This window comes from Ammospiza caudacuta, chromosome Z, assembly GCF_027887145.1.
Source record: "Ammospiza caudacuta isolate bAmmCau1 chromosome Z, bAmmCau1.pri, whole genome shotgun sequence".
In the NCBI taxonomy this organism is placed as follows: domain Eukaryota; kingdom Metazoa; phylum Chordata; class Aves; order Passeriformes; family Passerellidae; genus Ammospiza; species Ammospiza caudacuta.
This window is the reverse complement of record NC_080632.1, coordinates 40341289-40366255: the sequence shown is the minus strand read 5'-3', so window position 1 is coordinate 40366255 and position 24967 is coordinate 40341289. Positions and strand designations below refer to the sequence as shown.

The window sequence follows — 24967 nt, the reverse complement described above, 5'->3', positions numbered from 1 at the left end:
ATAGCTATTCCAGTTTATATTATCAGACGAAACCGATTTTGAGATTCAGAAGCATACTGTTTTCTTGCAGTTTCAGCATTTTAAGTAGCTGGAGAAGTATGCTTTACAATAATTTATGTCAAATTTTCACCCTCTAGGATATACCTGCATTCATGATAGATAATACGTCTTTATATTCTACTAGGCAGTAGGTCCTGATAAGAGTTATTGACAGAAGAGTGATACAGAATGGTCTATGCTAATGGGCAAAAATGGCCATAAATCAATCCCCCAAAACAATATAAAAAAATAAAATTATATTTAATAAGTCATCTGCATGGATCCTGAAAGTGTAACTGAATTCTTATAAAGTGCCTTGATTGAGAACGAACACCTCATTAATCTTAAATGCTTCAGCTGGAAAGAGTGAAGTCAGGAAGAATAATGACTGGCATTACAGAGAATGCAATGTACTGTACAATGAGCAAAGATGTGGTCACCCAACAGCTATAGTACATAAACATGGAGTACCTTTGTTATTTAGACTACAAAAAATTTGGGAGAGGAAAGAAATAGAAAGGAGTGCAAGTCAGGAAACGGGTAAGTACACTTCAATGGCTTGCTTCATGATCAGGTAGATTATGATCATAAGGCTACTAAGAAAGAGGCTGCGTGACTTTTCACAAGTGATTCTTACATTGTTCTCCACAGCACTGCAGAAACTGTTAAGTACCTCATCTGGTTAGCTGGCACTGATTTTGAGAACAGATCCTATGTTGAAATAGCTTAGCAGAATTTCTTTTTCTATAGATAAGCTTTTTCATGCTTTGTATATTACTTATGGATAATTAGTCTTTGGGTTTATTTACATTTATGGTTAGAGTAGCCCCCTATGTAATTTGAAGGATTTTTAGTTTCTTTTTCCCAAAGGCATCAGAAAGTGACATCAAAGAGCTTTTCCACATTCCTGCTTACAAACTGCCCTATTCCACTCCACTGAAAATAATGATTTTGAACGTTCTTTTTGTAGTGGTGCCCTTCTCACTAATATGGTGTCGTAATTTCCATTATAAACTGCTGTTTTCAGAGCCTGCTGTCTGCCAAAATTAACTCAATATGTGTGAGTTGGTGATACAGTGTCTTAATTTTCAGACTGATTTTTCTACCAAGCTTTAGATGCATTTGAATATTGTTAATAAAAGAAACTACGGGACAGGAAAATCTGGCTATAATAGAAAAATTAAAACCCTGAATATTTCTGTGGTTTTTTGTTTTCAGAAAAATAAGACCTGATTATTATTCTTTAAAAATCTTTATTTTTTATTTTTAAAAATCTGAACTTTTGCAAACCTTCTCTCCAAAAAAGTTGACTTACTGTGAGAATTTTAAATGTTGATGTCCATGTATGGACTCAGATGTGGGGAGCATTGTATTTCCTTGTGATTTTGGTATTATACTAGTTACAGGTTATTTATTGCTTGCAAAACTCAACCTTTGAAATAACATATTTTAACAGGCTTGTAAATATGGGGTTTCTCTGATGCTGTCACAGAAGCCAAACTGAAGACCATTAAACTAAAAAAAGTGTTTTTAACGTAAACGCCATAAGGCTCAAACCCAAAGCTCATTTTGAGTTTTCATTCACTTCGCTGGAGTTTGCCAAATCAACCTTTGCCACTGATACCCATGGGAAAAGATTTGGTTGCTTCCAGCTATGTGGGTATTCTCATATTACAAGGAAGAGATTCCCTGCAGGGTTGGTGATTCAGTGAATTATGATTTCAGTCAGATGTAGTTTGAATCTGGTCCTGCTTGGAGATGGAATTGGACCAGAGAACCTCTCTCAAATTAATCCAATCTTAATTTATCCTCAAAGACCATATCTGATCTCTAGAGGTAGTGCTGCGAAGTCATTGAGAGGAAAAACATGCTATAAAAAGCCAGTAGCAGGATGTCTTGACCTGGCCAGCTTGTATTTTGCTGTTTTCTTAAAGGTACAGCTTCTGAAGGTTCTCAGGTTAAAATCTAATATTTACTGCCTACAATACTGGGAATAAGCCTACAATTTTTTATCATATATAAATATGTATTAGATACACTGTCATTCCTGTTTTGTTTGCTAAGCATTTACTCTTAGTGTTCATAGAATCATAGAAATGTTGGAAGGGTCCTAATGGATTTAGTTCAACACCCTACCATAGACATGGTCTTTCACTAGACCAGGTTGCTCAGGGCCGCATCCAATCTTGAATATTTCCAGGAATGTCTGGAATTTCCTGAAATATCTACAACTTCTCTGAGCAACCTGTTCCAGTGTCCCACCACCCTCATGATGAAGAATTTTTTTCTTATATAACCTACACCTATGCTCTTTCAGTTTGAAGCCTTGCCTTATCATCCTTCTTGTAGTCCCCTTTAGGTCATGGAAAGTGCTATAATGTCTCCCTGAAGCTTTCTCTTCTTCAGGCTGAACAACTCCAACTCTCAGCCTGTCTCCACAGGAGAGGTCCTCCAGCCTCCTGATCTTTTTCTTGGCCTTCTGTGGACCCACTTCAGCAGGTCTTTCTTGTGGTCCCAGAGCTGGATGCAGCTGTTGGGGTCTCTTTGAGGGCCAGAATCACCTCCATTGATCTGCTGACCACACTATTTGTGGTGCAAGCCAAGGTGTGGCTGGCTTTCTAGATTGTGAGTCAGCTCACACTGAGCTTCCTGTCAACCAGCAGCCAGCCCCAACTGTTTCTCACCTGGACTGGCCTTGATAGTTTTCTCCACCCAGCCTGTATTTGTTTTTGGAATTGCCCCAGGTGTGTTCCTCTGTGTAAAAGTGATTTTTGCAGTCTCTTAATATTTTGCAGGAAGAATTATCAGTTTTGTATTTTCAATGGCTTATTTATTAACGTTTTGGGAAAGGTAATCTCATTCCTTTTGACTCCAAAGGAGAAAGTGTAATCTTTCTTGTTCAATTATATGGGAACAGTTGCTCTTTCTACTGTAAGGATTTTCTAGATCTGAGTGACTAATAACCACTATGACAGAAATTACTTCAACTTCAGGCATCTAATAGTCTCCATTTTATACTTTATGGATGTGTGTTACTTCATATATGTACATTCTAGGGAGAAAGGACACGTAGTACCCACTCCTGTCAAGTTGTGTGAGTTTTTTTACTCCAGTTACCTGAATGAATATATTGATTCTAATTTCAATCTCAGCCTCAGTTCTCATTCCTTCTCTGGCTTTCGAATTGTCTCAATATTCCCATTTTCCATCTCAACCCCCCTTCCCTGTCATTTTGAAGTCTTCTTATCCTAGCCAGCTCTCTCCTGCTCTTTGTGGTGTTAGAGATCACTGTTAATAATCCTATGGACAGTGTAGTGAAGCACTACTTGCTCTTTCTTTACATTAGTATAATAAGGGAGCTGCAACTGCAAGAAAATTGTTGACTATCCCGAAGTCAAGGGCAGGGCAGACTGATTGTTTGCAGGATTAGGTTACTAAAATGTGGAAATTAAGTAGCTGATGATTTGTAAACTTTAATTTCCAAAGGTGGATGTCTTGAACAGACTTAGATGCAACTGCAAGAGTAAAGTGTTCATCCATAAAAAGAAGTACGGCCACCTTCTATTTTCAAGAACATACTTTAAGCTTGTAGCCAAAGATCTTTCCACATGTTCAATAGGTATTAGCCTGTGGTTGGTGTCTCTTTCAAGGAGTTACTCAGCCTCCATAATCAGTGTGAACTTTAATCACTTAAAATACAAATGAAGGTTGTGGCTTATACTGGTAGCATCTAGCAACTCTGTTAAGAGTGGTGCTCCTTGTCAGGAAACTGAATCTGAATATTTTATTAGATAAACATGAATTTTTCTGAAGTTTATTATTTTTTACAAATATTTTATCACTGAAAAAAAGAAATTTGTCTCTGAAGGTAATAGCTCAAAGTGGATACAGTAGTGGACTTTGAATTGGAATTCAGTAATTTCAAAAGCTATTTTCCAAGTGAAAATTATTCCCTTGGTGTAGAAAAATTAGCATATTCATTAGTGGGCCATAGCTGAAAACAACATTTTCAAGAGAAGCACCAACCCATTTCTTTTTACACAAGGATAAATATAGACACAATTATGAATAAGCTGGGAAAAGGAGATGGATAAAATGTAGCAATGCCATATCCAAATGCACATCTGTGTTAATAGTACTAGGAGTGTGACCTTGGGCATTACAATGCAATGGAGAAAAGAGATGGAAGACTAATGATATCTATTTTCAGTTCAAAGGTTTCTATCTATAAAGCTAACCAGAATGGCTTGAAGAAAACAACATATGTTTAACAGCCAAAGCCCAACAATTTTTATCTATTTGACCTAGCTGTAGCGGAGTTGAACATTAGATACCTGTTTTGATTTGTTGTTTTTAGAGGAGACTAGTAAATTGGTATTATTGTGACTCATCTTTGGAGCAGTTGACTCTTGAAACTGTTTTGACCTCTTATTAAAAATATTTCGGGGAAAAAACCAAGCCCAAAACCTTTCCTAACCACTTCTCTTAGGTTTTTATATGCTAGTTGAAGTCAATTGGCTTGAGCTGATAAAAAATGGTGGGAATACATTACTTACTGAATAGGTAGTGTCCTAATTGCTGCTTAAGACATTATCAAGGAGTAGTGACTTTAAATTGTCCAAAGGTTTAGGTTAGATATAAGGAAGAAATTCTTTACCTTGAGGCTTGCCAGAAAAGTGGTGGATGCCCTATCCCTGGAAGTGTGCAAAGCCAGTTGGATGGGGCTCTGAGTAACCTGGCCTGGGAAGGTGTCCCTGCCTATTGCAGGAAAATTGGCCTAGATGATCTTTAATGTTCTTTCCAATGCAATGCTTCAAATAACTATCCAAAATTTATTGAAGCTACTTGAAAATATTACTTCAGGTAAAATCACTGCTAAATAAAGCTGTGGCAATAAAGTTATCATAACAGCTTGTTAAGTGAATGATAATAATATATTAGTAAAGCTTTTTTTGTTTGTTTGTTTTTTGGGATCACAGATTGGGAAAATTAAATATATATGATATGTAATATATATTTCAGTGTGTGCTTAGTGCCAAGCATTTGGATTTTCCTTAATATCTAGGTAGTGTTTCTGCACATGAGTTTTTAAAACTGCAGATTATGTAGACCAGTAAGATGTGTTAGAAGAATTAAACTAAAGTCTGTTCTGGTCTGTTATTACCTCGTTCACAGCAAGAAATTAATACCTGATGAAGAATATGTGTCTTGAGCAGGCATTCCTAATGCTTTCTCAATCTCCTACGATGTGGAAATAAGAAATTGTCTTAGCCAAAGGCAGTATCTTTCCTTAGTAGAAAGTAACTTTGTTGGATTTCTTTTTCATTAACTTAGGCAGATTCTTTCTCCACTAGTGTAAAATTTTTGCACCCACATCTGGCAAACAGACACATACTGTGTGAAGAATCTTTCTGGGTTTTTTTGTTTCTTTCTTTGTTTTGAATCTGCTACTAGTTTCCTTCAATAGCAACTATCTTCTTATTGAAGTACCAAGCCATGCCCTTTTCCAAGTCTCATTTTTCCAGTTGGATCTGTCAAACATTACACAGTCTTTTTATTGCCTTGACCAGCCTGCAGGGTTATCCCTTTTGCAGAAGCTGTAGCAGAAGATGTTAGCTGAAGACAAACTTTCAGCTTATTTTTAGTGAGGCCTGTGAAGTAAGAGCAATCAGAAATGAACAAGATATTAATAAATTACTGTGATAACTTGGAAAACAAGATATAACTAGAGAAAATTGTAAAGATACTGAAGCTAGAATACAGACAAAGGATTGCGGAGCAGTGATGTCAGCTGTTGCTGTAGAAAAGATCTTGGAGATTATTATCCATGTGCTACATAAGTCATGGCTGTGTAAGCACATCTCCCCAGATGTGGGATAAAAATGAAATATATTTTCCCTGACACCACTGAAGATCTCTTCTCATTGCATTTCAGAAGGGAGAACGTGGCCACAGATGAAGTCGCTTACGTGGAAAAATAGTGGTTGTTTAACCAACTAAGGATCTATAGATGGAAAATGGCAAAAAAAGAAAGGGACAATATGGGGCTTTTGATGTTTATCATGTGTAAAGTAAAAAGGAGAAGACTTAAGCAGGGTATCTGGTTGCTAGTTTAAATTAAAAGCTCCCTAATGGCATGGATGCCAAAGAGCTGCAAGAGATTATTAGGTTGCTTATGGAAGCTACATTTTAAGAGGAAATTTTTGAAAATGTGTCAGTCACAATTTATTGAGAGAAACATATATTTTACGTTGTCTTCCACTGACATAAGCTTGAGTTTCTTTTTCATTTAACTGAGTAAGTGTAATTATATGGAGATGCTATTTTAATTTACAGGACCTTAGCAAAGAAGAAATAGCAGTTTAACAAGAAAGAGGATTGTGTGGTGCATAATCATAGTTTTCAATAAAAATAACTGTTAGATGACTTAATGTATATTCCTCTGCTATGGCTTGGCAGAATTCTACTGCCTTGCTGTGTCACACAGCTTCCTGTCTCCTATGGAGGCAGCTATTGCTAATGAAGTAGGTATGGGGATATGGAAGTGTAAAAACTGGTTTTTATAAGTGTTACTGTGAATATGACTGAATTCTGGCAGACACTAAAAAAATACCCAAAGATAAGCAACTGTATTCATTTTAAAATATAAATGAGTGTAAACAGGCTCGGGTTTTGCATAATATTTATCCATGCAACAAAAATTAATATGCAGCTTTGCCTGAGTAGCAACATATCCTTCCAAAAAAGGTTATCCATCTTTTGGATGGATGTACCAAAGGAAGCATGGTTAATTCACGCTGACTTGAGGTTTTTCCGCCAGTTTCTTGAAGTGATTGAAGCACAGAAGTGAGATTAGGGTTGATGGTTGAAGAAATGTTTTTTTTTGGGAAAAAAAGGGAAACATTTACTTCAGAAATAATGAATATGATATGTATTGTTATGAAAAAAAGCATAATTTCCACAAAAAAGCTGAAAGATAAAAGGAATGTTACTGTATAAAACTTGTGAATTAAATATGGATGTGGAGATATCTTACTTTATACAGGTACTGTAAGAGAAAAAGCCTTATTGTAATTCTAGAATGTTATGGAGATTTTTAAGGAGATGAGCAATTTAAAATGGTCTAAGATTTAATTTAGATACGTATAAAATAATATGCTTATGAAATTATTATTTAATGCAAATATGAATGACAAAATTACTTGTTTAAAGGATTTGCAAAGTAATAATGAATAAGAGATTGGATACCTTCTAAAGTGATGCTTTATAATGAAATACATTCTTTTCCTGATTTTTACATAATAGGCTGACAGCAGGTAGTCAGGGATGCACAGACATGCTCTTTCTTTTTGAGAACACAGAACCAGAGAATCATAGAAGGGTTTGTGTTGGAAGGGACCTTTAAAGGTTATTTAGTCCAAATTCCCTGCCATAAGCAGGGACATTCTCAACTAGACTAGTTTGCTCAGAGCCCTGTGTGACCTGACCTTGAATGTTTCCAGGGATGGGGCATCCACTGCCTCTCCAGGCAATCTGGTCTGCTGTTTGACTATCCTTACTGTTAAAAACTTTTCCTTATGTCTCATCTGTAATGATAATGTATTTAAAACCATTTCTCCTTATAAAATGTTTTTCCCATCTTTTTTATAAGCCCACTTTAAGTATTCTAAGGCCACAATGAGGTCTTCCCAAAGCCTTCTCTACTTTTCTCCAGGCTGAACAGCTCTCTCAGCCTGTCTTCATAGGAGACATGTTTTTGGAGCGCTGGACTACCTCAGCAGGTCTATGTCCTTCATGGATAATAACATGGGTAGTAGTTACTAGTTCACATGCTATTTCACTGCCACCCATGGCATGTATACATTTGTTAGGAATATTAGTCTCTGTAAATGTCAGGTTCTCTGAGTTTCATTAATTGTAGTATATTGAGTCAGGTTAAGCTAATAGCCATGTCGCCTGTATATAGGAATATATATTGCAACGCAGACATAATAAACAAAATAGTTTTAATGGGTTTTAAACCTGTGTTCCTACCCACACAGTTTTGTTATGAACACTGGTGAACTTGACTAGTTCTTAGGGATCTAATTGTTTATAGTCTGTTTCCAGCAGACGGTGAACAAGTACCCACCAACACTTTCTGCTCACCAAAGATACATACAGGTGTTTCTGTAGAGGACATAATATTTGGTTCTATAGGTCCTGCATAAGGGTAATTTTTTAAAGCTTCTAATGAGGACATTTAGAGCCACCTTCTCTTTTCCTTGGGCTGCTCTCCTCCATTTAATTTTCCCTCTATTTTTTTTCTTTTCTATTTTTAGCCTAATGTCAAAGCTCTGTGGTTGGTAGGTAAATATATGACTTCTGTTTCTTTCTGTGCTGCTTTACCTTAATTTCTTTGTAAAATTTATTTGTAAAATTACCTTAGGGCCTTGGATTCTCAGTCTGGCTACATTAGTAAGTTCCACAGCAGATGACCTGATGAAAGTTTTTTGTAAAAGTGAAAAATGTCCATTAGAAGCAGAAAAATGTTATCATTTGTCAAGTAACAAATTTTTAATTGGCGTAAGAATGTCAAAGCTCTTAAAATAGGAGCCAATGCACTCTTTGTTTTGCAAAGCAGAGTTAAAGTATTTTTGTGGCCAGTGTTAAGAAGGTGCTCAGGTTAGCAAGAATTTGTGAACTTTCACATTTGAAAGTGGAGAATGGAACTTTCTCCCTGCACGAATTTTTGATGAGTTAGACTTATGCTCTTTTCCCCAGTCTGCAGATATTACTCTATCTATAAATCGTGAAAGTTCATGCTCTGCAGAACTGCTGTCTTGGCTTAAGACAGTTTAAGGAGCTGGACACTCTAAAATTAATTACCTCCTCTTACCAACCCCTTTCCACCCATAAGGAACATATACGAGTTAACGTAGGTGAAAAAATAACAGTTTACTAAAAAGCAAAACAGCAACAAGCAAAAAAAAATAAATTAAATAATCACTAGATACAAAATTACTAATCTCCTGAAACCCCAGGAAACAAAAAGAGACCCAAAGTGGTGGAAATAGCATTTACAAGATGGTGCCCTCCAGGATGCCTGTGTGGCTTGAAAGACATGGGGAGAATGGCATGAGCTCTCTACCCCACAGTCAGTCAACCACACCATCTGGGAGACAAAGGGTAAGAAAGATGGTGGCCAGAGAGAAGCTTCCTGGGAAAGCAGGGGCTTTTGGAGTTGCTCTAGTGGCAGATAAGTACCCACTCATGAGGCGTCAGTGCCTCCACCCACTGCTTCCTCCTGATGCCTGCTGGGCTCTGCTGGAGTTGATGCTGATGTCCACCACACTGCACAAGTGTTCAGGGAAGGAGAAGAACTGGTCTGTCAGATGTGGGGTGACCTGGTCCGTGGAAGGGGTGCAGGGATTACTCTGAATCAGTGTTTTATTGCAATATGCTGTTTTTCCGATTGGCTACTATTGCAAGCCCAGAGAAAAAAACGACTTTACTGGAAGTGGTGTAGTTTTGATCCTTTGGGTTCCCTGATTTATTAGTCAACATATACTTCTAGAAATGGAAATGTGATCTGGAACATATTAGGTCCCATCCTGAGGTTGTTGTCGATAGAATAATGAACCTCAATTCTCTTCCATAAAACTCTGCAATAATATTCAGTAGTTAAAAGGGTGCTCCATAAGAGGATGTTCTGCTTTTCATAGTTTGGTTGGTAAAGCAAAAATTTTGTGCTTGGATAGTAAAGAGGATCCAATTGTCACAGGAAAGTGTTTTTCTATGGTTATGAAAGATGTTTTTCATAGGAAATGTAATATATCATTCAAATAAATTTCTTACAGACATTTGTAGTCTTCATTATTTTTAAGATAAGATCAGAGTGGAGTATAGCAGAAAGTTTTTTTGGGTTTTGCTTTGTTTGTGTTTTTGTTTGATTTGCTTGTTTGTCCTGCAAGGGCAACGTAAGTGTAGGGGTTCAAAATACACGGTCTCATATAGGTATACTGTCACAGAATATCTTGACTCTATTTGTACATTCTTGCTTTTAGAAAAACAGCTGGGAAGAAGAATAGTGTCCAGGTTTAGAGCAAATTTGGGGAAGAATCCCCCAAAGGAGCTCCGGTGGGAAAAGCAGATCCAATCGGCCCCTCCCTCCAACTGGTCTGGGAGGGAAAAATACCTCCTTGGAGAAAGGTGGAAAAAACCTGTTTATTAAACAGTAAGACCAAAACAATATCAAAGCAATGAGACCCCTTGCCACTCTAAAAGAGATGACAAACTGAGAAAACCCCGGGTTGAAGCTCAACTCACTCAGTCTCTGATCAGTCCGTCCGGTGCTGGAATTGTTGCAGGCCAGGCCCGGCCTGGTGGGCCTCAGGTGCAGCTGCCGGTGCTCTCCTGGGTGTTCAGTCCAGAGCAGGTTCAAGAGGTCCAAAGAAAAAGGAAAAAAAACAGTCCAGGGAATTTCTCTGCCTCAGCTAGCTAGAACTAACTAAAAAACAAAAGAAGAGCTCTCTGCCCCGCTGTCTGTCCGCAGACAACACAGTCAGGAGCAGGAATGTGGAGGAGTGAGTGCAGTATCTGAAAACAAACTGCTGCTTCTTCTCTCCCCCCTTCACTCTCTGTAACACTCTTAAAGGTACAAAACTTATTATTATTCAACATAAACAGAATGAGATGATTGGGAATAAAAGCATCATATAGTCAACCCAGGACAAATAACTATGGTCAAAACACTTTTTCATCAGCTCCTTTCAAGGGATAAGAGATAAAAAAGAGAATTAAAGGAAAGGATAGATTCAGAAATGAAGGAGACTGAAGAGGAGTGAGGGGTTGGAAACACAAAAAGAGTGTATCTGTTCGAAAGCTCAGTTTTACGTAGAGATAGGAAAAGCCATGTTTTTTAGTGTGTTATCTAGGGACTGCTGAACACCTTGCTGAGTGCCCTGAAAGAGATGGAGTTGTACTGAAGATCAAAGCAGTGGAGGTATACTGCAGGAAAAAGAAAAAGAAAGAAAAGATTTAAGCTAGATCAATAGCTTATGGGTCAGTTTCTCAGTAACTTCTGTTAAACTCATTATGTGCCGTGGTACTTTGTTTTACCTTTGTAAAACGTGTGGCAATTTCCAGCCTTTCTACAGCAGTACTGATTAAAAGCGATGGGGACTTTTTTTTTTTTTTTTTTTGTTTTGTTTTTTGGTGTTGATTTTGTTTGGGTTTTTTATTACATTTCAAAGTGATTCAATCCCTTCATCTGTAAGTAGTACTCAAATACCTTTTTTCTTTTGGTTGTACGAGTTCTCTTTTTATTACTATATCCATTTCTTTCTCTGTAAGGAAATGCTGTGCTTGTAAGTGGCAGTATGTAATCCAGTAATTAATTGCTTTAGCAGTTTGCTTTATCCTCAAGATCAGATGAATAGAACTGATTTGTAAACCATCGTTAAAACTCACTTTTTCTACTGTGTTTTTATTTTAGGAATGTTGTCTCTGCAATTTGAGAGGTGGTGCATTAAAGCAGACTACTGATAAAAAGTAAGTATTATGTTCTTCAGGACTGTATGTGCTTATTTTTAACTTTATTTCCTGTCCATTCCCAGGTGCAAAGCATTTGCAACCTGAGTTATTTGACTGTGTCTTTTTAAGCTAAATCTTATTTCTATTGAAATGTGGCGCTGGCATTTTGTTAAATAGTTAGGTAGTAAAATGTACATTTGTTTTAATGTTTGCAAATGCTTGCTCATTCCAAATTTTAATCTGCTGGCCTTTTTGCAAATAAAGTAAATGAGAGAGGTCATTTAACATTGTTTGCATGTCTTATCAAACAGCAAAGTGTATTTTCTTTGCTCCTGAAAATTACAGTACAATAATTTTGAACTTCTAAACCCAGTATTTTCAAAGAATTATTTTTAATCAGGTTGAAATAATTTTCAATTCTGAAGTTTGTTTTTTTCAAACACACTTCTGTCACACACTGTCAAAAATAGTTTTGTTGCTGACATCATGCTATTATTGTATCTGGCTGATAGAAACTATAGCAAGTAACCCTTGCTAAAGTGGAAAATGTTGCAGCTTAATGTTTTTTCAAGCCCTATAGTAGAATAGTCTTACATGCATTTTGAATAATCTCGTAATTAATTAGCTCATCTTAGTAGCTTAGCAATATCATGTAGACCTCTTTCTTTTGTGCTTTGGAATGCAGTGGTAAGACATGATCTAGGTATGGCATTGTTTTTCTCTTACCAGGAAAAAGGAGGTGGAAAGAATGTATGTATCAGTGGTTTGCAGTTGATTTCATGACTCTTGTCCAGTTAGGAGAAAGTTTTTTAACTCAGGCCATATCTTACCTTCAGAAAATATTATTATTGTAGCTATTTTAATGGAGATTTTTGCCAGTACATTAAAGTTCTCAGCTGATTTTTAGTTCCGCTTTAAATTCCCTTTAATTTGTTACTTCCCTTACTTGATAAATACAAAAAGAATTACAAAAATATTATCTCAGTAGAATTTATTATGCCCTTTTGATATTTGCTGCTGGTAGCTTAGTTTCCATGTTGCATCTTTAAAAATATGTATATCTTTCTTTGTATATCAATATAAATTTGTTTGAAATGTCTCATAAGATATATTGTGAGGAAAATGCACAGAGGTTTGCATAAAATCGCTTTTCTTGTGTAATTATATATAAGGTTTTTGGGTTTACATTCTATTACTCTAGGTTAGTTTAGTGGATTTGTGAAATGGGATTTCTGTAAAACCAGTTGAACTTTTGTTTTTACTATTTCTGTAACAGCACCTTACAGTTGTTACACATTGTAGAGTTTTTGATCTGTCTTTCAGCATTAGCTATCATTTCAAAATTTTGAGTTTTCAAAAAAGTATGTTACAATTTAACCTTTTTTCTCCAACAGCTGTAAAATCTAATGTGCATTCTCCTTTGCTCCTTCTTTATTCTCTACATACTAATTAGTGATACAGGAAGAGCATGTCATACTTTTAAAAGCTAATGGATCAGACTGGTATGTGTGCATGCAGTAAGCAGTTTGCTGTATAGGAAGACTGAGATTTCTTCTTTTCAGCAGACACAGGAATTGTTTTGAGTCTGTTAGGTTGAGAGATATCAGAGGATAAATGTTTAATTGAAGGTTGATTGAAGAGGCATTTTATTTATAGCTTTTCTGGCTCATAAAGCTTAGATGGTACGACAATGTGGTTTAGCAGGTAGACAATAAGAAGAAAACAGCTATTACAAAAAATATTTTTAAAAGTCTCAACTTCATGTAAGTTAAAACATGAAGAAACTGTCACCATAATAAAAGGATGAATCTGCCAAGATCTATCTGTTTTTATTTGGGCTGAACTGTATAACTTGCTAATTGGTATGTCATCTTTATATACAGGTCTTATTTCACACTTCGACCAATGCAACTTTAAAATCACATGACAGGAGTTTGTTTGGTCCCTGTGTGTCATATTATTCTTTTGCAGATGTTTTTGTCAAAGATGACTTATTGAAATATTCCTGCTCTAGTGCAAGAAAGAGAATTTTATTTTTGTTTTCTGCATCACCCTTCATCTCCTTCTGCTTCAGCCCACATTCCTATTAATCTGTTAAGATGCTCGTGTAATCTGTGTTTCTTCAAAATGTACAAGAAGCGGAGTGAGGCCAGCATTCAGAGCTTACAGAAACAGAGCAAGTGGAGTAATGAAAACAGACATAGAGTAAATGATAGGAAATAAGGCAAATATGAGTAAAAAAATGGAAATGTTTTCCTTTATTCAGGATATAACTGAATTCTTGTCTACCCCAAAAAGATTTTAGAAGTAACTTCTTGTCTACCCCAGAAAGATTCTAGAAATAGCCTCAGAAGGCTGCTCTTTGATAATAAAAGTGTTGTTAGCTTCTCTGGTGCTTCATGAAATACACAGTTTCAATATTAATTTCAGGCTTTTTAAAGTTTCTTTTAGCTTTGTTATTTTGAGATTCATGTATCGGGAGGATTTGGAGTGCTTTCTGATGCATATAGGAAGCATGTGGTATCATCTGACAAACCTCCGGATGTTCCATTGAAGTCTTGAATGTAACACTGGCCCTAGGTGCTTGCAGGTGCTTTTGCTACCAAAGGAGATCCAGTTCATGTTGGGCATTGCACTGGTGGCTTGCTCACTTTGCTGCTTGGATGCCTTTGTGTCTGTAGACAGAAGGCCTTGATAACATTTGCATTTCCTTTTGCATTTTGATAGATACCTGATTAATTGTAATCACATTTGTTGTGTAAGAATAGTTTCTCAGGTCTGAGTAGTGTTAATAATGACTAATAAATGCTGTAGATGATAAATTACGCATGAATTAAATAGTGTGGTGTTTACATATGTACCTGAATAGCACACCTGCAAAAACTTCTTACTTAAATAAAAAGTAAAACATGCTTAAAAATTGTTGCAATAAAATCGCAGTCTGAAAGTTTATTGACACAAAGTGCTAGTGTTGCAAAGTTTGTTAAAATGTGTTAATGAAGCTTAGGAAAGCCTAATGAGGAAGTAACCACAGATGGGTATGTTTAAGAAAACCAAAGCAAAAGCCAAATATGCAGCAAGCAACAACTTCAGCACTTGTATTTCTATGAGGTTTTTTTGTGGTATTTTTGACTTGCCACTTTTCACAGGTGGGCACATGTAACATGTGCAATTGCCATCCCAGAAGTCAGATTTGGTAATGTCACAGAGCGTGCTCCGATAGACACTAGCAGAATACCCTTGCAAAGATTAAAATTGGTGAGTAGTATATTAATATATGCTCCATATATGCATTGTTATCATGGTGTTCCAGTATTTGAATGTATTAAAAATCTGAATTGTGATGGTTATTGCCAGGTAAAGAGCAGTAAGCTGTGTTTAAGGTAAGAAATAAATAACAAGGGTTTTACTGAGATGGGCCTTTTGAAACATAGTGACAGTTCATTAACAGTGGTAACAGTCTTTGGTGCTCTCTTAAATGTAGTTCAAACGTGTTCTTGCCCTGGAGAAGAGTAACAAACTTACCAGTATCAACTGTGAATGCTTCATTTTTTGGTGTTGTATTGATGATGAAACTTAAAAAGGCAGGGAATAAAACAGTACCTATTTGTGAGGTCTTTTTATTATTGATTTTTACCTTGACTATTTATGAAGGTGAAAGGATGCATGGTCTGTTTGTTACATGATATCTCTGCCGTCAGGGTATTGAAAAATACGCATACACTAAATCACACATTAAACAGTGTCATTGAGGAGCACTGATATACTCTAGAACAGGATATGCACAAGTGCAAAATGTGGGTTTTTGCTATGTTATATAGTAATTACTTAATCTGTCAATGTGTGCATGACTGTAATGTTGTCAGATAGAAAGTGCTTAATGGCCCATTCAAATTCTTAGAGGAAGTGTAAATTTCCTGGATCATCCCACACTGTTTCCAATGTGATTCTTGGTGTACCTTATCTTGTACTCACTTATTCTGAACTATTAATATTTTCTCTATATTTTAATTCCCTTTTATTCCATTAATAATTTTTTTTTGTTTTTGCAGCTGTATGCTTAAATGTGGAAATGCAGCTTGGAGTGCTTTAAAATTGATAGCCTGTGGTAATCTGTTTCGATTTTTTGTTCAGAATTTTTAAAAAAATTGGTTATCACATGTCCTTTTAAAAATAATTTAAAAGATGTATGTAAAGAGTATATATATATAACATAAAAACATAAGGCAACTTGAAAATTCCCAATTCAAGTGTTCAAAACACAGAAATCATGGAAACATTGTTGGAAATGACCTCCAAGATCATCAAGTCCAGCCTTTGACTGAATAACACAAAGCCCACTCATCTCAATCTGCCTCATCTCAATCTGCCATATCTGACCATTACCAGGGATGGTGACATCATCCAGCTTTCCTGGGGAGTTTCCTATTTCCTGTTCCAAAGCTTAACCAGCCTTTCAGTAAAGAAATTTCTCCTACTATTGAACCTAACCTCCTCTGGGACAGTTTGAGGACATGATGTCTTGTCCTACTGTTTTTTACTTGGCAGAAGAGGCTACCACACCCTCATTTCAGGCAGTTGTAGAGAATTATAAGATTCCTCCTTAGCCTTCTTTTCAGAACTTCCTCAGCCACTCCTCCCAGGACTTGTACTCCAGGCCCTTCCCTAGATTTGCTGCACTTCTCTGGACATACTTGAACACCTCAATATCCTTCTTGGATCACAAGTTTCAAAGTGCAGTTTCACTAGTACCAAGTACAGAGGGACAATCCCTGCCCTGCTCCTGCTGGCCACACTATTGCTGGCACAGGCCAGGATGCCATTGGCCTTCTTGGCCACCTGGTCAGGTCATGGGCAGGACCCAGCACTGGGCCTTGTTGAGCCTCACACCACTGGGCTCAGCCTGTGATCCAGCCTGTCCAGATCCCTCTGCAGAGCCTTCCTGCCCTCCAGCAGATCAACACTCCCACCCAGCTTGGTGTCATTTGCAAACTGATAGAGGGTACACTTGATCCCCTTAGCCAGGTCATAAAGATATTAAAGAGAAGTGGCCCTGATTCTTGGGGAACAGCACTTGTGACAGGCCACCAACTGGATTTAAATTCATTCATTCACTTCATTCATTCATTCATTCATTCATTCATTCATTCATTCATTCATTCATCAGATGTTGAAATGTATTCTGTAGACTGTCCATGACTTACACACTGAAAGACTAACAGGAGCCTTTTGGAAAAGTATTGAATTAATTTGGAGCAAGTGTTTCTGAAATTACATGACTTTAAAACCTATGTTTTTTCTGCTAAATATGGAGAAATTATATTAATCAGTTATGAACTGTTGAGTAATTTTTAGATTTTCTTCTGTTTTTCCTTCAGTGGATAGAATATTGTTTTTAGTCTTTAATAATTTTCAGTTCTTGATGCTTTCTTCAACATAAAATGGCTTTTAACCACTTGTATTATGTACAGCTGTATGTAAGCCTATGGTGTCCTGCAAATATATAAAAGTTTAGAAATGGAGTTCTTGCCTTCCTTAACACTGTTTTTTAAAGAAAAAGAATTTGTATATTTGTGTGGAATGAATGTTGTGCAGAAGGAACTCGACTGAATGCAGGTGAAATGAGAGGCAGGGTACTTTATAACCGTCATAAATGTAGTAGTGCTGTAGGTAGAAGTTGCCTTTCTGTGAGGGAAGGAAGCACCAGAATCCCGGTTACCTCATTATACCTTATTATTCCAAGATTTAATTTCTGACATTAAATTTATAATGAAATAATTAGATTTATATTAATTTAAGGGGAGTATGCAGGTCAGCCATTTCAAAAGGCTCTGTAATAATGTAATGCCAATGGACCAATGCTTCTTGGGTAAAGGAGCAGAAAGAAAAAAATCTGCCCTAAAATCACTAGCAGGCTTTCTGCCTTTAGATTTTGATTTTGTTGCAATTACTGCATCTGATGATTTTACTCTGCTCTGTTTCAGAGTAAATACCCTAGCTAAACTATGTTTCCTGATTGACTTTATATGATATGATGTTTTTCTGTATTTTAAAAATAAAAACAAATATGTGTGTGTATGCCTGTATGTATACATATACATATATGTATACATAGTAGAATTGCATAGATACTTTTATTTTCTCTAAAACACAGTATATTAAATACCTCTTGTAACATATTTCTCTTGTTTCCTGAAACACGGGGTTCCTACTTCTCTAAAGAGTTTGCTGCCAATAGTCCTCTGTGTATATTCTAGCCTTGTGTATATTTGCCACATTATCCTCAATTCAAAAATGATGTTTAAGTTAGTCTTCCCTTCCTGGCTGCTGATGCTACAGAGTAAGAAGCTCTCATACCCACTGGCACTGTATATTTTTCCTCAGGGGAATCACAGAGATTATACGCAAGTGTATTCTTTCTCTAAAAATTCCTACCTCTTCTTTCCTCCAGTCAACCCCACTGCATACTTACCTTTCATTCCTTTTCATTACCATTTGCTCTGTACCTGAGAGTAGACAATTGATACCATCTGTCTAGCTGTAAATTTCTGTAAAAGCATAGTGAGTTTTTCACTCCTGGGAATATGTGAGCAATTGATGCAGGTCAGTTTTGTCTTTTGAAATTGTAAGGACTGTCAGTGCTGCTCTTTAGCAGCTGTCATGGTTTCGGCCTGGCACAGAGCCAGTGCCCCCATGAGAATACCCTCTCCCTGGTGTCTGCTGTGAGATGTGACCAGGAATAAGCAAAGCAGGCTCCTACTTAGAAATAAAGAAAACTTTATTACCTAAACTACAAGAAAAGAAGGAAAAACCTATAAGGGAAAAAAAATGGAAAACCTTACAAAAAAGCACTTTCCTCCTCCCCACCACCCAAAAATTTCCCAATCCAATACATTCCCCCAAATCACCAACTGCCCAGTCTGGCACCACCCTTTAGGATATTCAAACTTCAGTCCATGAAGAGGAGAGGAGTCCTTCTTGCACCATAGGCTTCCCCTGAAAACACACTGAAACCTTGTGTGCTTCCATGTCACTTGGCACCGCCCGGAAAGTCCTTTTGCCGCTTGTGACATCTTTCTTCCATGCCCAGTGCTCTCACCACTGTGCATGGACCAGAGCTGCTTTTAGGGTTGTCTTTCAAGGATGCCTTGTCTCACTCCAAAAAGGCACAGTCTCTGCTTTGGGACATCTGTTCCCCCCATTTTTTCCAACCCCCTGGGGCTGAGGGGTCCCCACAATGAACCCTCCTGGTTCTGAGGCACTGCCTCCCCCTAAGTGCAGTCTCTGTGTCACAGGAATAAAACTGAGTCTATGGCTACACAAGAAAAGTCCAGCCAAAAGGCCACTCCAGTCATCTTTCCCCACTCAGCCAGGCTTCTCCACATCCTTCGGGCCAGGTCCTTGTCTCATCTCATCTCTTATCTCCCTTCTTATTCAGCTCCGAGGAGGATCAGCATTTTTGCAAGGTCCCAGTCATGTAAGAAAAAGGGTTAAAAATTTCAGTCTCTGTCTGTCCCAGAGCTCCGGCAATCCCACACTTGCTGTTGCTCCGGCCGGGCACCTCCTCGCTGCATTCCCCCACCTTTTCCTCCTGGGCCGGCCGCTATCAAATTCAGATGCCAGCTCTCCTCTCTCTCTCTCCTGGGGGGGGGAATGGCTGCCCGATGTCTCCTGGGACTCCTCCACCCTTCCATCCTCAAGGGCCTCCTCACCCCCCATCTCTGTCCAGGCCCAGGCCGACCACAGGGCTGCCCCTCCCCGGCCCAGCAGCAGTGGCTGGATGGGGGAGGGCGATCTGACCTCTTTGCCTCGAAGTCCCAAGAGAGCCTCCCAGGGCCGAAGCTCTGCTTTTAACCCCTGTGTGTTCTCGGAGGTGTGTCCAAGCCCCACTGGCTACACCAGGTGCCAATATCAAAATCCAAGCACCCATTGGTTTGACCACAGCATCCCAGAATTATCACTTCTTCCTGGTCAAACCACCACAGCAGCTAATTCCAGCTTCACAGTTATCCTGTTTGATAGAGAAGGACACCTTTCTTCATCTCTCTCCACCATTCAAGCCAGAGGCTATCAGAGCAAAGGCAAACTTTGTACATAATACCTTTACATTGAACATTCATAAGCAGTAATTTAATAATTTAAAATAATTTTAAAAATTAATTCGGGTCCATTTTTATAATCCATTTTGTGGTAAAGCATGAGGTATGTAATAAATAAATGTGGTCTTCCCTACTGTGCCACCTATCCTTTACAAAATTTAGGATGTATTTTGTTAATTTTTTTTTAATGAGCAAAACATAATGGAAAAAAATATAAAGGAATAGATTAAATACTAGCATGCAGCCATACCAAAATTAGATATTACACTGTAGGAGCAAATGGTTCTAGTTGTTTGAAACATTTTCTATCCTTGTCCTCCCTGTTCCTTCTCCCTAAAGTAGTAAGAAGTAGCAAGAAACCCAAATAAGCAGAATATCTACTATTTTCAGAGATCTGTAGAGGAGAACCAGACATTTTCTTTAATGTAACATCTACAAAGGAACAGAAAAGAAAGTAAAAAGCCAATTTTTAAATTTTAATACAAATTAAAAAACATCTGTGTAAATATGAACATATTGGTAGGCTTTTTTTTTTTTGTTTAGCTAGTAGATGTGGAGATTGCAGTTGAATTGATTTCGCTAGAGGTTTTGGGTTGAAATCAGTGTTTCCTGTCAGTCTTTCTGCTATTAAATGTTCAAGATATACTAATTTCTTCCAGAGTAAAACTCAGTATTTTTATCATACTAATAGTAGTTTATAGCTTTAAAATTGTTTATTCAACTGTTTCACATTGGCAAGTTTTTGGGTTGTTATAGCATGCCAGTGTTTTCATATTTCTCTAGCTTTGTCAGTAGGGTTTGTGTCATGTACTATCACTGCTGAAAACTTACATGACAGTGAAATTTTCATTAAACATTGCATATTTTGAAAATTTTACCTGAATGCAAGTAGACTAAATGAATAGAGTGTTTAGCTGGGGTTTTTTCCATAGGGGAAGAGAAGAATGCGATGCACTCAGGTGAAATCACTTCTATTTTAGGGATATAAACCCATGATATTGTTGGACTTTAGCTGACTTCTCATGTGAAAGCAAAAGACCTCCTAGGCAACCTCAGTGTTGCATGCCGCAAAGATGCTATAACCTGTAGTTTCTCCACAGTAAGTCTGTGATTATGCATTTTCTCTTTTTTGTTTGTTTTTCCCCCCCCCCCCCCCCAAATATATTTGAATGGAGAAATGAGATTATCCTGGTCTCCTTTTGTAACAGAGTCCGGCTATCTTTCTTCATTTTATGATGTTCATATCCATCAGGCACTTTGAGTTCAAATAGCCACACGGAATGACAATTTGTCATTACCAAGCTAGGAAATAAATAAGTTGAATATGGACATTTAAGTACAGGTTCTACAAAGAAATGGCTGAAGGGATATCCCATACCATATCAAACATTATAAACCAATATTTTCCATGAACTACAGTATTCTAGCTGTTTTGTGGACACATAGTTCAGCTGGTTTTCTCTTCCAGTGGTCTCCAAGTTTAATATCAGACATAAGCTAGTGTGAAAACAGGAAATACAAATGCTTACTTAAGTGCTTGTAATCACAGTGAAAATATTAGGAGCAGATAAAAGAGAGGCAAAGGTACTGAGAAGTGATGGGATGCAGGGGCACCACTTGAAATTTGTGTAAATATGAAGGCAGAGTTGTAGCTAATGACAAGTTGGAGGAAGTATGTAATTTGTAGAATTCATGCTGTGAATGAGCGTGGTGTCAGCTTTCATCCCAACGCTGTTAAACAGCATCAGACAATTTACCCAAAGCAGACAAAGCTTAGGCTTTCAGCTGAGTTTATTTTTATTTAATTTATTTTTGCCTTGTTCCATTTGTCTTTAGTCTCCAAGAGAAGCTTGGTGTGTGCTTACGCTTTTAAAATTCCATTTTTCCTTGACTATTTATGTCTATGGGGCTTTAGGTCATAGGAAACAAACTGGATTTCTTCGTGCATCAAAGTCAATGATAAAATTCAATTTTACTTTGGGAAGAGAAAAGCTTTTCCCCAAGTACCTAGATCGTCTCTGTTTTCAAAAGAGTGTTAATTACTCAGCTCTAATTATAAATATGAATTATAGCTGCATAAAAAATCTCTGGAGATAAAAAATTCAGACTGACCTCTCAAATATCAAATCAGCCTTTGAAAGAAAGTGCTCTCTTGTCTATTTTTCTATTTTTATTGAAAGATGGGACTTAAAACTGGAATTAAATAAAAGCCCTTGCTTTAGTTAGTATATGGCCAAGGAATTCAAGCCAACAGGAATATTGAGCCTAGTGTCATTCAGCCTTGCCAGGCATGTGACTTATAATGAATGTTGACCTTGTAAATAAGAGTGTTTAAATGTTTCATCAATTACAACAGAAATACCTAAATAGATTCATTAGCATCTCTTCTTACACCTACGTATTTTGAGATGTCAGCTCTAAAATAATGATTTCAATAGAATATATATCAACTTCATAGTGAAATACCTTATCTTCTTTTGGTATTTTTTATGTTGTAAAATGCTTGGATATTTATTGGGTTGACTTTGTCTTTATAGGCAATTGCTACAATGCTGTACTGAAACGTGCACATGCAATGCCTTTGTTTCTCTACCTTTAGAGTTTTCTATTATTTTTATACTTGAAATACTATTTCTCCAACAAAATAGAGGTAGAAAATGAGTTTTGGAATAGCTGAAGTTGCCCTGAAGCTTTTGATGACCTTAGATTTGTATTTGACAAGTGAACCGAGTATAACCACAAGTGTACTCTGACTGAAGAACATTATTTTGAAAAGAAATCTAGTGTGATGATGACTGATCTACAAGCCTTTCAGAATCTGGCTGAAACCATAAAGATTTTTTAGAAGGCTGTACACTTTAAAATTTACACCTGAAGGCAAATAATAGTGAGCTTGAAAGCTGAAGATTATAGTATTGAAAGGTACATCAATTCTAAAAATATAGAGATTTCTCTGTGGTATGGCACTGAAGAATGGATTCAAAGCAAAAAATTTGTATGAGCTTTTAAAAGAATGGGCACATATTCTCCTGTGTGTCATTCTGTTTCAATGATTAAAAAGGATTAAAGACATTTTAGGACAGTGCTCATCTAATCTGTTCTAATTTGTAATGAAATTCATTTGTTAAACTACAGTGGGCTAGTAGAGCTATTGCAGCTGTGTTTGTGGAAAAGTAGAGAAGCACTTGCAATGATGTATATCAGTGTTGCTATGTGTTTCTGGTAATACAAAGAAGTATTGATTACTTCTCAGTGTTTCCAAAAATATTGCTGAAAGGGCCATTGAGTAGAATCGTTATGCCATAGATGCAGTCATGTATTAACTAGATCATTGCACATATTCACAGGCAGTGGGACCAAAATAGACAGAAATCTTGTGCCAGATTTTAAGATATTTCCAAATTGCGTTATAATGGTTTATGAAATAGCTTTTAGTAATATACTTTACTTCAAAAAGTGTTAAACTAAAAATAATGCAATAGTTGCTTACTGCAATATTTAATTTAATAAAAATCTAGTGACTCATTGCTATCATGTGCAAAATAGAATTTACTATATATCATTTGGTCACAGCATTCATTGGATTTTTAATAAGGATATTAGAAGAATATAGTTTGCTGGCAGTATAGTACTTACTGTCAGATCCTATTGCAAACTGTCAAGTTTGTATCTTGCAGTGGTATGGTAGTATCAAGTCTTATGAAAGATATGGCAAATGTTAGAAATGCATTACTATAAATAATGTCTGAAGACATGAGCAGAAAGAGGCATAAACATGTCTGCTGTTAAAAATGTAGAAACTGTCAAGGATTAACTGTGTCCAGTGTATGCAGAAATTACAAATCTGGAAAAAGAAAACTGGTACCAGCTTTATATCTGTAAGAAAAGAATTTGCAGACACCAGAATCCAGGAAGATTTATCTCTGATATGCACAAGTTATGTGCATGGGGTTTTTTTGTATAGTGATTGTAATGGTTTAAAGATAAATTAAAACTGCAAAATTCTTCCGTAATTTTGTATCACATCTCTGTTCAGGCTAGGGACAATCCCAAATATCAATACAAGCTGATAGATGAATAGCTTGACAGCAGCCCTGCAGAGAATGACTTGGGAGTACAGGGGATAAAGCTGGACGCAAGCTGTCAACGTGAACTTACAACCCAAAAAGTCAACAAGCCAAGTGCATCCTAGGCTAAATGAAATGCAGCATGCCAGCAAATCAAGACAGGGGCCTTCGTCCCTCTACTCCACTTTTGTGAGAGTACTCCCCGCTGGAATAGTTCATCCAATTCTGGGGTTTTCCAGCACAAGAAAAAAATAATGGACCTGTTAAAATAGGTCCAAGACAAAAATGATCAAAGGGCTGGAGCACCTCTGCTATGAAGACAGGCTGAGAAGGCTGAAGCTTTTCAGCCTGGAGAAGAGAAAGCTGTGGTGAAAACTTACTGAGGCTTTTTAATACTTAAAAGGAACTTCTCAGAAAGACAGGGAAAGATTTTTTTACCAAGACCTGCTGTGACAGGACTACCAGCAAGTGTTTTATACTAAAAGAAGGTAGATATAGATGGGATACAAGGAAGACCTTTTTTATTACACTAAAAGTTATACCACTTTATATAATGGTATAATGCTGGAGCAGCCTGCCCACAGAACTTGTGGGTGCCTCATCATTGAAAGTGTTCAAGATCAGGTTGTATGGGGGCTTTGAGCAAACTGGTCGAGTGGCCATGGAGCTGCAACTAGATGATTTTTAAAGATTCTCTCCAACCCTAACTGTTTAAAGGTGGTTATGAAACAGTGGGGTCTTCCAAGAAATTAAAAAAACAGTGTGAGGAACTGTATGGTTTTTAAAAATGTGTAGTCAGTAGCACAGCAAAATTTATTCAAAACTGCTTTAAACTTGCATATAATAAAAAAGTAAATTTCTAAAACATTGAATAATACAACTTTATGGTGTCATAAACCCAACTGGCAATAATTGCAGTGATGCTCCAGTTAAAATCCCCTTACCCCGGATACAAAGGTGATGCAAGATTATGGAAAAATATTTTCTGTTATAAATATGCCTCTTAAAAAGGGTAATATTCTCTTTCGTCCAGTCAGTGGGCACTTTCCCTGATTGCCATGACTTTCCAGATGTGATGGAGAGTGGCTTGGCAACTAAATCAGCCAATTTCATTAGGACACTGGGATGCATCTCAGTCCTATGGACTTGTTCAGGTTCCCCTGGTGGTCTTGAACCTCATCTGCTGGTTCACTGGGAATGACTTCAATTCCCCAGTTCCTATCTTGAGATTCAGGGATTTCAGAGATG

The 24967-nt window shown here is 37.1% G+C and overlaps 1 protein-coding gene across 1 annotated transcript in view; it reads left to right on the top strand.

Annotated features, from left to right (window-relative positions):
- Positions 1-24967, top strand: part of KDM4C (lysine demethylase 4C) — a 249926-nt gene that overhangs the window by 153945 nt on the left and 71014 nt on the right. Inside the window, exons 16-17 of the mRNA XM_058823279.1 lie at positions 11516-11571; positions 14703-14811. Of these exons, the coding sequence (XP_058679262.1) occupies positions 11516-11571; positions 14703-14811 (165 nt within the window). The remainder of the gene's footprint in view (positions 1-11515; positions 11572-14702; positions 14812-24967) is intronic.